The following is a 13,565-nucleotide window of genomic DNA, read 5'->3' as shown; positions in this document are numbered from 1 at the left end:
AGGAACCACTAATCTACTTTTTTTCTGTGTCTATAGATAGGCCTGTTGTGGACAGTTTATATGAACAGAATCATATAATATGTGGTCTTTCTTGGAACTGGCTTCTTTCCCTTAGCATAATGTTTTCAGTTTTCAAGGTTTATCCATGTTGTACTATCTATCAGTACTTCATTGCTGTCTGTTGCCAAAAACATATTCCATGGTACAGATATGCTACATTTTATTTATCCATTCATCAGTTGGTAGGCATTCGGTTTATTTCTACTTTTTGGCTATTGTGCTATGAACATTCATGTACAAGCCTTTTTGTGGGTGTATGTTTTCTTTTTTCATTCTTTCGTTTGTTTGAGAAAGAGTCTGGCTCTGTCGTCCAGGCTAGAGTGAAGTGGCATGATCTTGGCTCACTGCAACCTCTACTTCTTGGGCTCCAGCCATCCTCCCAACTCAGCCTCCCAAGTAGCCAAGAATAAAGGTGCATGCCAGTATACCTGGCGAATTTTTTTTGTATTTTTTGTAGACAGGGTTTTGCCGTGTTATCCAGGCTGATCTTGAACTTCTGAGCTCAAGCGATCCACCCATCTGGGCCTCCCAGTGTGCTGGGATTACAGGCATGAGCCACCGCACCCAGCCAGATGTATGTTTTCATTTCTCTTTGGTGTAATCTAGAAAAAGAATTGCTGTGTCATGTGGACTTTATGTTCACATTTTGAAGAACTATCAAACCATTGTTCAACATGACTGTATCTTTTTACATTCCCACCAGCAATGAATGAAAGTTATAGTCTTTTCACATCCTCAACACTTATTATTATCTGTCATTTTGGTTATAACCATCCTAGTGGAAGTAAAGTAATATCTCATAGTTTTGATTTGCATTTCCCTAGTGATTAATGATGTTGAGCATCTTCTCAGGTGTTTATTGGCTATTTGAATATCTTTCTTGGTTGCAATATCTATTCAAATCCTTATTTATTTTAAAAATGCAGTTATCTTTCTATTGAGTTTTGAGAGTCCTTTGAATATTCTGTATATAGGACTTAATAGGTATATGATTTGCAAATATTTTTCTCCCATTATCTATATTCTTTTTCACTTTATGATATCATTTGCAATACAAAAGTTTTCCATTTTAATATTGTCCAATTTATCTATTCTTTTCTTTTGTCACTTGTCTTTTGGTGTCATACCTAAAAAACCATTGCCAAACCAAGCTCATGAAGATTTATTCTTCTGTTCCTTCTCTAAGAGTTTTAAAGTTTTAACTTGTACATGGAAGTCTATGCTCCACGTGAGTTAATTTATGTATGGTAGAAGGAAGGGGTCCAACTTCATTCTTTCGTAAATGTACCTATAATTGTCCAGCACTATTTGTTGAAAAGGCTATATTTTTTCCTTTTGAATTATTTTGATACGCTTGTTGAAAATCAGTTGGCCATAAAGGCAGGAGTTTATTTCTGTACTATCAATTCTATTCAGTTGACCTGTATGTACATTCCATACCACCTTGATTCCTTTTTTTTTTTTTTTGAGATGGAGCCTTGCTCTGTCACCCAGGCTGGAGTACAGTGGTGCAGTCTCCTGGGTTCAAGTGATTCTCCTGTCTCAGCCTCCCAAGTAGCTGGGACTATAGTAGAGATGGGGTTTCACCATATTGGCCAGGCTGCTCTCAAACTCCTGACATCAGGTGTTTTAGACTAGCTTTGGCCTCCCAAACTGCTGGGATTACAGGCGTGAGCCACTGTACCCAGCCTACACTTTGTTTTTTTAAATATTTTATTGCACTTTAGGTTCTGGGCTACATGTGCAGAACATGCAGGATTCTTGCATCGGTACATACATGGCAATGTGGTTTGCTGCCTCCATCCTCGTCACCTATATCTGGCATTTCTCCCCATGTTATTCCTCCCCAACTCCCTACCCCCAGCTGTCCCTCCTCTAGTCCCCCGCAACAGACCCCAGTGTGTGATGCTCCCCTCCCTGTGTCCATGTGTTCTCATTGTTCAACACCCGCCTATGAGTGAGAACATGCGGCGTTTGATTTTCTGTTCTTGTATCAGTTTGCTGAGAATGATGGCTTCCAGATTCATTCATGTACCTACAAAGGACACAAACTCATTGTTTTTTATGGCTGCATAGTATTCCATGGTGTATATGTGCCACATTTTCCTTGTCCAGTCTATCATCGATGGGCATTTGGGTTGGTTCCAGGTCTTTGCTATTGTAAACAGTGCTACAATGAACATATGTGTACATGTGTCTTTATAATAGAAGAATTTATAATCCTTTGGATATATAGCCAGTAATGGGATTGCTGGGTCAAATGGAATTTCTATTTCTCGGTCCTTGAGGAATTGCCACACTGTCTTCCACAATGGTTGAACTAGTTTACACTCCCACCAACAGTGTAAAAGTGTTCCTATTTCTCCACATCCTCTCCAGCATCTGTTGTCTCCAGATTTTTTAATGATCGCCATTCTAACTGGCGTGAGATTGTATCTCAAAGTAGTTTTGATTTGCATTTCTCTAACGACCAGTGATGATGAGCATTTTTTCATATGTTTGTTGGCCTCATATATGTCTTCTTTTGAAAAGTGTTTGTTCATATCCTTTACCCACTTTTTGATGGGGTTGTTTTATTCTTGTAAATCTGTTTTAGTTCTTTGTAGATTCTGAATGTTAGCCCTTTGTCAGATGGGTAGATTGCAAAAATTGTTTCCCATTCTGTTGGTTGCTGGTTCACTCTAATGATTGTTTCTTTTTCTGTGCAGAAGCTCTGGAGTTTAATCAGATCCCATTTGTCTATTTTGGCTTTTGTTGCCAATGCTTTTGGTGTTTTAGTCATGAAGTCCTTGCCTATGCCTATGTCCTGAATGGTTTTGCCTAGGTTTTCTTCTAGGTTTTCTTCTAGGGTTTCTATGGTGTTAGGTCTTATGTTTAAGTCTTTAATCCATCTGGAGTTAGTTTTAGTGTAAGGTGTCAGGGAGGGGTCCAGTTTCTGCTTTCTGCACATAGCTAGCCAGTTTTCCCAACACCGTTTATTAAATAGGGAATCCTTTCCCCATTGCTTGTTTTTGTGAGGTTTGTCAAAGATCCAATGGTTGTAGATGTGTGGCATTGCCTCCGAGGCCTCTGTTGTGTTTCATTGGTCTATATCTCTGTTTTGGTACCAGTACAATGCTGTTTTGATTACTGTAGCCTTGTAGTATAGTTTGTGTTGGGGTCCGTGAGATCGGCACATCTGCCGGGGGTCTCTTGACCAGCAAGAGGGTCCTAATACCTGGAAGAGAGAGTGCGCGGAAGAAAAGAGAGATAGAGTATCAGGGATCTGGAGGTCTGAAACGAGCTGTGCTCAGATCAGCGATTTATTCTTTGTGCACAGGTGCTTATATATGTTTTTTCATACAGTGACTGACGTAGGTCCCATTACAAAAGTTTTATCAGGAGGGAACAGAAAATTAACAAAGTAAGCATGGGAGGGGGTAGCATACAGGTTTATCTAAAGATCGCTGAACCCAAAACAAACAAAAGATTCTTATCCTATAAAGATTCTTATCCTCTTATCAATGACTACACTTACGGTAAATAACATCAAGGCCAGCGATAATTTGAGGGGTAGCATTTTTCTAATAACATGTGAGCGATCACGGGATTTAGTGAATGCAGGTAAACAGAGTCATAAAACCAGCCCCCAGAACGGGAACTTCAAGAGACAATAGTCTCGTGAATAGTCACGCAGGCCTCACCCAGACATGCCATTGTTCAGTGGATCAAGGATAGGCTTCTGCAAACTCAGGCCTCTATCACTTCCTTCTTTTTTCCTCAGCTCTACTGCCCTCAGCGGGGGGAGAATATGTCCGGGCTCTAATTCCGTAATGGCAGAGACACGGAGGGGTCTCTACGCTGGTGGAGTGATCCCCATAAGTTTGAAGTCAGGTAGTGTGATGTCTCTAGCTTTGTTCTCTTTGCTTACAATTGACTTGGCTATGTGGGCTCTCTTTTGGTTCCATATGAAGTTTAAGGTGGTTTTTTCCAGTTCTGTGAAGAGGGTCATTGGTAGCTTCATAGGGATAGCGTTGAATCTATAAATTACTTTGGGCAGTATGGCCATTTTCACAATATTGATTCTTCCTAACCATGAGCATGGAATGTTTTTCCATCTGTTTGTGTCCTCTCTTATTTCCCTGAGCAGTGGTTTGTAGTTCTCCTTGAAGAGGTCCTTTACATCCTTTATTAGTTGTATTCCTAGGTGTTTTATTCTCTTTGTAGCAATTGTGAATGGCAGTTTGTTCTTGATTTGGCTCTCTTTAAGTCTGTTATTGGTGTATAGGAATGCTTGTGATTTCTGCACATTGATTTTGTATCCTGAGACTTTGTTGAAGTTGCTTAACAGTTTCAGGAGATTTTGGGCTGAGATGATGGTGTCTTCTAAATATACAATCATGTCATCTGCAAATAGAGACAGTTTGACTTCCTCCTTTCCTAATTGAATACCCTTTATTTCTTTTTCTTGCCTGATTGTTTTGGCTAGAACTTCCAATATTGTATTGAATAGGAGTGGTGAAAGAGGGCATCCTTGTCTAGTGCCAGATTTCAAGGGGAATGCTTCCAGTTTTTGCCCATTCAGTATGATATTGGCTGTTGATTTGTCATAAATAGCTTTTTTATTTTGAGATACGTTGCGCCCATACCTAGTTTATTGAGAGTTTTTAGTATAAAGGGCTGTTGAATTTTGTCAAAGGCCTTCTCTGCATCTATTGAAATAATCATGTGGTTTTGTCTTTGGTTCTGTTTATGTGGTGAATTACGTTTATAGACCTGCATATGTTGAACCAGCCTTCCATCCCTGGGATGAAGCCTGCTTGATTGTGATGGATAAGCTTTTTGATGTGCTCTTGAAATCGGTTTGCCAGTATTTTATTGAAGATTTTTGTGTGTATGTTCATCGTGGATATTGGCCTGAAATTTTCTTTTCTTGTTGAGTCTCTGCTGGGTTTTGGTATTAGGATGATGTTGGTCTCATAAAATGATTTGGGAAGGATTCCCTCTTTTTGGATTGTTTGGAATAGTTTCAGAAGGAGTGGTACCAGCTCCTCTTTGTATGTCTGGTAGAATTCGGCTGTGAACCCATCTGGACCTGGGCTTTTTTTGGTTAGTAGGCTATTAATTGCTGCCTCAACTTCAGCCCTTGTTATTGGTCTATTCAGGGTTTCAGCTTTTTCCTGGTTTAGGCTTGGGAGGGTGCAAGTGTCAGGAATTTATCCATTTTTTCCAGGTTTACTGGTTTGTGTGCATAGAGTTGTTTGTAGTAATCTCTGATAGTAGTTTGTATTTCTGTGCAATCTGTGGTTATATCCACTTTATCGTTTTTTATTGCATCTGTTTGATTCTTCTGTCTTTTCTTTTTTATTAATCTGGCTAATGGTCTATTTTGTTAATCTTTTCAAAAAACCATCTCCTGGATTTATTGATTTTTTTGAAGGGTTTTTTGTGTCTCTATCTCCTTCATTTCTGCTCTGATCTTAGTTATTTCTTGTCTTCTGCTAACTTTTGAGTTATTTGATCTTGCTTCTCTAGCTCTTCCAATTTTGATGATAGGGTTTCGATTTTAGATCTTTCCTTGCTTCTCATGTGGGCATTTATTGCTATTAATTTTTCTCTAGACAGTGCTTTAAATGTCCCAGAGATTCTGGTGCGTTATGTCTTCGTTCTCGTTGGTTTTGAAGAACATCTTTATTTCTGCCTTCATTTCATTGTTTATCCAGTCAACATTCAAGAGCCAGTTCAGTTTCCCGAAAGTTGGGCGGTTCTGAGTTAGTTTCTTAATCCTGAGTTCTAATTTGATTGCACTGTGGTCTGAGAGACTGTTATGATTTCCATTCTTTTGCTTTTGCTGAGGAGTGATTTACTTCCAATTATATGGTCAATTTTAGAGTAGGTGTGATGTGGTGCTGAGATAATGTATATTCTGTGGATTTGGGGTGGAAAATTCTGTAGATGTCTATTAGGTTTGCTTGGTCCAGATCTGAGTTCAAGTCCTGGATATCCTTGTTAATTTTCTGTCTCATTGATCTGTCTAATATTGACAGTGGAGTGTTAAAGTCTCCCACTATTACTGGGTGGGAGTCCAAGTCTCTTTTTAGGTCATTAAGAACTTGCTTTATGTATATGGGTGTTCCTGTATTGGGTGCGTATATATTTAGGATCATTAGCTCTTCTTGTACCATTATGTAATGCCCTTCTTTGTCTCTTTTGATCTTTGTTGGTTTAAAGTCTGTTTTATCAGAGACTAGGATTGCAACTCCTGCTTTTTTTTTTTTTTTTTTTTTTTTTTTTGCCCTCCATTTGCTTGGTCAATCTTCCTCCATCCCTTTATTTTGAGTCTATGTGTATCCTTGCACTTGAGATAGGTTTCCTGGATACAGCGCACCGATAGGTTTTGACTTTTTTTCCAATTTGCCAGTCTGTGTCTTTGATTGGGGCATTTAGCCCATTTACATTTAAGGTTAATATTGTTATGTGTGAATTTGATCCTGCCATTTTGATGCTAGCTGGTTGTTTTGCCCATTAGTTGACGCAGTTTCTTCATTGTGTCAATGCTCTTTACCATTTGGTACGTTTTTGGAGTGGCTGTTACTGGTTGTTCCTTTGTATGTTTAGTATATCTTTCAGGAGCTCTTGTAAGGCAGGCCTGGTGATGATGAAATCTCTGAGCAATTGCTTGTTTGTAAAGGATTTTATTTCTCCTTGGCTTATGAAGCTTAGTTTGGTTGAATATGAAATTCTAGGTTGAAAGTTCTTTTCTTTAAAGATGTTAAATATTGGCCCCCACTATCTTCTGGCTTGTAGGGTTTCTGCTGAGAGAGCCGTTGTGAGTAACCTGACCTTTCTCTCTGGCTGCCCTTAACATTTTTTCCCTCATTTCAACCTTGGAAATCTGATCATTTTGTGCCTTGGGATTGCTCTTGTTGAGGAATATCTTTGTGGTGTTCTCTGTATTTCCTGGACTTAAATATTGGCCTGCCTTGGTAGGTTGGGGAAGTTCTCCTGGATAATATCCCAAAGAGTGTTTTCCAGCTTGGATTCATTCTCTCCATCACATTCAGGTACACCTATCAAATGTAGATTAGGTCTTTTCACATAATCCCATATTTCTTGGAGGCTTTGTTCATTTCTTTTTACTCCTTTTTCTCTAATCTTGCCTTCTCGTTTTATTTCATTGAGTTGATCTTCAATCTCTGATATCCTTTCTTCTGTTTGGTGGATTGGGCTATTAAAACTTGTGTATGCTTCGCGAAGTTCTCATGTTGTGTTTTTCATCTCCATCAATTCATTTATATTCTTCTCTAAGCTGTTTATTCTCATTAGCATTTCATCAAACCTTTTTTCAAGGTTCTTAGTTTCTTTGCATTGGGTTAGGACATGTTCTTTTAGCTCAGAGAAGTTTTTTATTACCCACTTTCTGAAGCCTGTTTCTGTCAATTCATCAGACTCATTCTCCATCCAGCCTTGTTCCCTTGCTGGTGAGGAGTTGTGATCCCTTGGAGGAGGAGAGGTGTTCTGGTTTGGGGTGTTTTCATCCTTTTTGCACTGGTTTCTTCCCATCTTTGTGGGTTTATCTATTTGTGGTCTTTGTAGTTGGTGACTTTCAGATACAGTCTCTGAGTGGACGTCCTTTTTGTTGATGATGATGTTATTTCTTTCTGTTTTTTAGTTTTCCTTCTAACAGTCAGGCCAATCTGCTGTAGGATTGCTGGAGGTCCACTCCAGACCCTGCTTACCTGGGGATCACCTGCGGCAGCTGCACAACAGTAAGGGTTGTGCCAGTTTCTTCTTCTGTTATCTTTGTCCCAGAAGGATACCCACCAGATGTCATCCTGAGCTCTCCTTTATGAGGTGTCTCTTTGGATATACGGGGTTTTGGGAGCTGCTTGAGGAGACAGTCTATCCCTTATAGTAGCTCAAGTGCTGAGCTGTGGTTCCATTCAGAGCTGGTGGGCAGGTACATTTAAGTCTGCCGCAGCAGAACTCATAACCACCCTTTTTTCCCAGGTGCTCTGTCATGGGAAGGTGTGGCTTTATTTATAAGTTCCTGACGTGCTGCTGCCTTTTTTCAGAGATACCCTGCCCAGCGGGGAGGTAGCCTAGTCACAGTCTGCCAGCAGAGGTGTTGCTGAGCTGCCATGGGCTCTGCCCAGCTGCTATGTGAACTTCCTTGCAGTTTTGTTTACAGAGGTATAGTCAGAACTTCCTTGGTAACGGTGGTCTGCCTGGGTAATGGCAGACTGCCTTGGTAGTGGTGGACGCCCTTGCCCCCACAGAGCTGGATCATCCTGGGTCCATCTGGGCTTGCTGTGAAACTCTCAGTCCGGAGCGTTTCAGATTACTGGTCTTTGTGGAGATGGGACCTGCTGAGCCAGGTCACCTGACTCCCTGTTTCAGCCCCCTTTTTTTCAGTTAACTTGGCGACTGTGTCTCCCAGTCGTTCCAGGCACCAGTTGAAACAGCTGCCCTGATTTGTGTGTTTTTGTGTGGAGACCCGCTGCACCAGCTAAAACAGCCATGCTGGAGACTCATGGTGCTTTTCTGCCTGGGAATCTCCTGGTCTGTGAGCAGTAAAAACTCATTTGGAAATGCGGTGATCACTCACCCTCTGCATTCTTGCTGCGAACTGCACTCCAGGGCTGTTCCTATCTCGGATCTCTTCTCCCTCCACTTTTTTTCTTAAGAGATGTTGCCTCACTCTGTCGCTTGTGCAATAGCACAGTCATAGCTCACTGCAGCTTCAAACTCCTGAGCTCAAGTGATCTTCCTGCCTCAGCCTTCAGAGTAGCTGGGAGGGAGTACAGGTGTGTACCATCATACCTGGCTTTTTTTTTTTTTTTTTTTAAGAGACTGGGTCTTGCTATGTTGCCCAGGCTGGTCTTCAACTCCTAGGCACAAGTGATCCTCCCACCTGAGCCTCCCAAATAGATTACCAACTTTTAAATTTGTTCTTCTTTTTCAAGACTATTTTGCCTATTCTGGGTCCCTTGCATTTCCATAAGAACTTTATGATAAACTTACCAATTTCTGCCAGAAAGCAAGCTGGGATTTTGATACAGGTTATATTGTATCTGTAGATCACTGAAGAATATTGTTTTCTTAACAATATTAAGTCTTTTATGGCTGAGTGCAGTGTAATCCCAGCACTTTTGGAGGTTGAGGCAGGTGGATTATCTGAAGTCAGGAGTTCAAGACCAGCCTGGCCAACATGGTGAAACCCCTTCTTTACTAAAAATACAAGAAACTAGCCAGGCGTAATGGTGGGCACCTGTAATTCCAGCTACTTGGGAAGCTGAGGCAGGAGAACCACTTGACCCAGGAGGCAGAAGTTGTAGTGAGCCAAGATCGTGCCATTGCCTTCCAGCCTGGGTGACAGAGCAAGAACTTGTCTCAAAAACAAAAAAAAACAAGTCTTTTAAACCCTGAGCATATGATGTGTTTCCCCTTATTTAGGTCCTATTTAATTTCGTTTATCGAAGTTGTATACCTTTTAGTGTATAAGTCTTATGCTTCTTTGTTAAATTCATTTTTACGTATTATATTCCTTTTGATGCTATTGTAAATGGTGTTGTTTCCTTAACTTTAGTTTCAGACTTTTCATTGCTAGCTATAGAAATCCAAGTAATTTTTGTTTATTGATCTTGTATCTTTCAACCTTGCTGAACTCATTTAGTAATTCTAATTGTTAGTAGATTCCTTAGGATTTTCTCTATACAGTGTAATGTCATCTGCAAATAGAGGTTTATGTCCTTTTAAATCTTTTTATTTTTTTCTTTGCCTAATTTCCATGGCTAGACCTGCCAGTACAGTGTTGACTAGAAGGCAGCAAGAGCAGACTTACTTGTCTTGTTCCTAATCTTAGAGGGGAAGCTTTGTCTCTCACCATTAAGCATGATTTAAGCTGTGAGTGCCTTCATCACATTGAGGAAAATCCCTTCTATTTCTAGTTCGTTGAGTATTTTTTATCATGAGAGTATTCGATTTTGTGACATGCTTTTTCTGAGTCTATTGAGATGATCATGTGGTTTTCTCTTTTTACTAATACTTTAATGTAATATTAATATGGTATATCACATTAATTTGCATGTTAAGCTAATGTTTCTGGGATAAATTCTTCTTAGTAATGGTGTATAATCCTTTTTATATGTTACTGGGTTTGGGTTGCTAGTTTATTGTTGAAGATTTTTGCATTTATATTCAGAAAGGATATTGGTTTATAGTTTTGTGTGTGTGTGTGTGTGTGTGTTTTTTTTTTAATGCCTTCCCTGGTTTTGTCATCAGAATAAAAGTGACCTCATGGAGTGAATTGGAAGATGCTCTCTTCTCTTCTGGTTTTTTTTTTTTTTTGAGAGTTTGTGATGGATTGCTAGTACTTCTTAAATGTCTTAGAAAATTTTAATAGTGAATAGATTAAAATAGGAATGAGGAAACCGCTCCAAAGTGGACATTCTAAACAAGGCTATGGGAGAAAGCAAAAAATTCTTCCATTGCAACGTTTGATGGTCATTTGTACTTTCAAGTGTGTACTAACATAACATAACAGCCTCTTTAATGGAATAGAGGGAATTCTCTAAGGGGAGACCTAGAATAAGTCAGTCCTTTATTCTATGGAGAAAAAGGAAACCTCTCAAGATAAAGTGAATATACTTTGTCCCTGGAAAACTAACATTGCTCAACTCTGGAGATGCTTTCTCTCCATAGATTTGCTCTCTACTGTCCAGATATAAATTTGGTCATTCTCTACTTCCCCTATCCCTTTCCCCCACGTACTCACTTAGTTTAAGCTCCATTGTCTCTACCGGTCAACCTCTTGTGGTTACATACGTTTCTGTTAAAGATGATTATATTTCATTCTTCCTGATTTAAAAATAAATGCACTAGTATAGTGAAATAAACATGAAAGAGAGAAGTTGAATAACACCACCATGCCTGTTATCCCTGCCTACCTTGAGTTTAGAAAATAGAGAAATGAAACAAACCAATATTATTAGTGAACATCATTTATAGAACACTTAATGTGTTAGGCACAATGCTACATTCTTTTTCGGGTTTTTTTTTTTTTGGTTGGGGGACTGTGTCACCCAAGCTGGAATGGTGCAGTGGCGCCATCTTGGCTCACTGCAACCTCTGCCTCTCGGGCTTAAGCAGTTCTCCTGCCTCAGCGTCCCGAGTAGCTGGGATTACAGGTGTGTGCCACCACACCCAGCTAATTTTTATATTTTTAGTAGAGACGGGGTTACACCACGTTGACCAGGCTGGTCTCAAACTCCTGACCTCAAGTGATCCACCCACCTTGGCCTCCCAAAGTGCTGGGATTACAGGCGGGAGCCACTATGCCTGGCTAATGATAAAATTTTTACAAGGATGAAGACTTTGTTGACAGCCAGGCTCAGAGGCATGTCACACAGCAGAACCAGAGTCAAGCACAGTCTGATTCAAGCTCCACCACCTGGAGCATACTGGGGTGCAGCCTGCATAGTACTGAAGTACCCCAAGATTTGGGGTTCATTGGAGGTTGGACTGGTCAGGAGAGTCCTCTGTGGAAAAGCTGGGTTTTGGACGGGAAGCTGGAGAGAACACAGGCTCAAGTGAGAGGAGTTAGGGAACAGGAACAGCAGATCCTCATAAAGGAATTACAGTCTGCTGCACATAGTAGAATTAGAGCAGTGTGGTGTCCAGAAACCAAACAGAAGTGGAGAACCTGTCGCTGTCCAGGGCACACAATTTCAGTTATGTTCTAAACAGCTTCAGATTATATTTTTTTCTTCTGCTTACACAAGAAATGTGATAACAAATATAAGACTTGCAAAAAGCTCTTAAGAAATTTCCTATTAGCTGGGTGATAGAGTGGAAAGATACAAGGGAATCTGCTAACTGGTTTTTGAGAGAATTAGGAATCCAAAAGAAACAAAAAAGGAGAAATTACACTAACTGTCTATGTAGTTTACAGTTTTTTTCTTACCATTTGCATATGTGGAATATTTACATGATACTTATGCAACTTTACAAGGCTTACCATTGTGAAGATAAACGAAGGGAAACCTTTTATTTACTTTATGCACTATTGATGTGTTTAAACTGAGAATCAGGGAAGCTATGTTTTTAATGGATACGTAATTTAATTATATATTTTTTTCTTTTACAGATACCCAGGTGTTCCCTCTGATGCCCAGGAGGAGAAAGGCATTAAGTACAAATTTGAAGTTTATGAGAAGAATTATTAATATGAATGTGTTTTCTGGTTTAAGCTGTTCCTCCTTCCTCTGAAAAAAAATTATGTATTTTTACATTAGAAAAAAAGACTTTTTTTCTTTTTATAAGATCTTATGGAAGTTTTTATCTCTTATCTTTTTCTTTCCCCTTTTTCTCTCTTTCTGCAAAGAAAAAAAAAGACATTGACTTTAGATCTGTGGATAATTATTTCTAAGCAACGTGTTTGTATTCCCCACTAATCTTTTTTTTTTTTTTTTTTGCTGTACACCACTATTGACTTTATAAATACTTTACACTTTCCCCACTGATCTTGGCTATATCAGATACCATTTATGAAACATTCTTGCTATAACTAAGTGCCTATCCAAGACCCCGACGGAGTCCCCAGCACCTGCTACACAGTGAGCTGCCATTCCACACCCATCACGTGGCACTCTTGCCAGTCCTTGACATTGTCGAGCTTTTCAAATGTTGGTAGTATTTATTAAAGATGACAATGCACATACCCTTCAACTGAGGATTTTCACTAGTGGGAAATACCGAAAGCTTCCTACATGTATATCCAGAGGTTTGTAGACATGTTGCAGCCTTGTTTGTAACAGTGAAAAATTGAAAACAACCTGGAAGTCCAGTGAAAGCAGTTTATTTGCTAGGTCATACCAGAAATCATCAATTGAGGTATGGAGAGATGGAACTGAGTAGGTAAGAAAACCAGTTTAAAGTCATTGAGCAGGTTCTCATTGGTAACAAGCCCCATACTGCTGAGATACAGGGAAACAGAGGGGAGAAAGCTGGAGTGTTGATCCCCCACTCCTTGGTTGTCAGCTCCCTTTCCTGTGTGTGGGTGGAACATACTCCAGCTGCTCTATAGCAAGTCCCAGGTGTTTGCAGTAAGAAGCTGCTGGCATACACGGGAACAGTGAATGCCAAACACTTAAAGCAATTGTATGTTTAAGTACGTAAGCTCTTCATGCTTTTTTTGTTTTTGGTAGGTAGATTTTCACTGTTGTTGCCCAGGCAGAGTGCAATGGCGCAACCTTGGCTCACTGCAACTTCCACCTTCCCAGGTTGAAGCAATTCTCCTGCCTCAGGCTCCCAAGTAGCTAGGACTACAGGTGCACACCACCACACCCAGGTAATTTTATATTTTTAGTAGAGACAGTGTTTCACCATGTTGGCCAGGCTGGTGTCAAACTCCTGACCTCAAGTGATCTGTCTGCCTTGGCCTCCCAAAGTGCTGGGATTAACAGGCATGAGCCACCGCACCCAGCAGATCTTCATTTTTTTAATGGAGTAAAAAGTATGAAGCC

General features: G+C 40.0%; 1 protein-coding gene across 1 annotated transcript in view; it reads left to right on the top strand.

Annotated features, from left to right (window-relative positions):
- The window catches only part of DHFR (dihydrofolate reductase), a 34,407-nt gene extending 21,639 nt beyond the window's left edge, over nucleotides 1-12,768 (top strand). Inside the window, exon 6 of the mRNA XM_012472171.3 lies at nucleotides 12,188-12,768. Coding sequence (XP_012327594.1) covers nucleotides 12,188-12,266 — 79 coding nt within the window. The 3' untranslated portion in view covers nucleotides 12,267-12,768. The remainder of the gene's footprint in view (nucleotides 1-12,187) is intronic.
- The last annotated feature ends 797 nt before the right edge of the window (nucleotides 12,769-13,565 follow it).

The sequence above is a fragment of the Aotus nancymaae genome, unplaced genomic scaffold (assembly GCF_030222135.1).
Source record: "Aotus nancymaae isolate 86718 unplaced genomic scaffold, 86718_ANA_hifiasm-v0.15.2.pri h1tg000014l, whole genome shotgun sequence".
NCBI classification, from domain to species: domain Eukaryota; kingdom Metazoa; phylum Chordata; class Mammalia; order Primates; family Aotidae; genus Aotus; species Aotus nancymaae.
The sequence above is the reverse complement of the archived record's forward strand: the minus strand, read 5'-3'. Positions and strand labels throughout refer to the sequence as shown.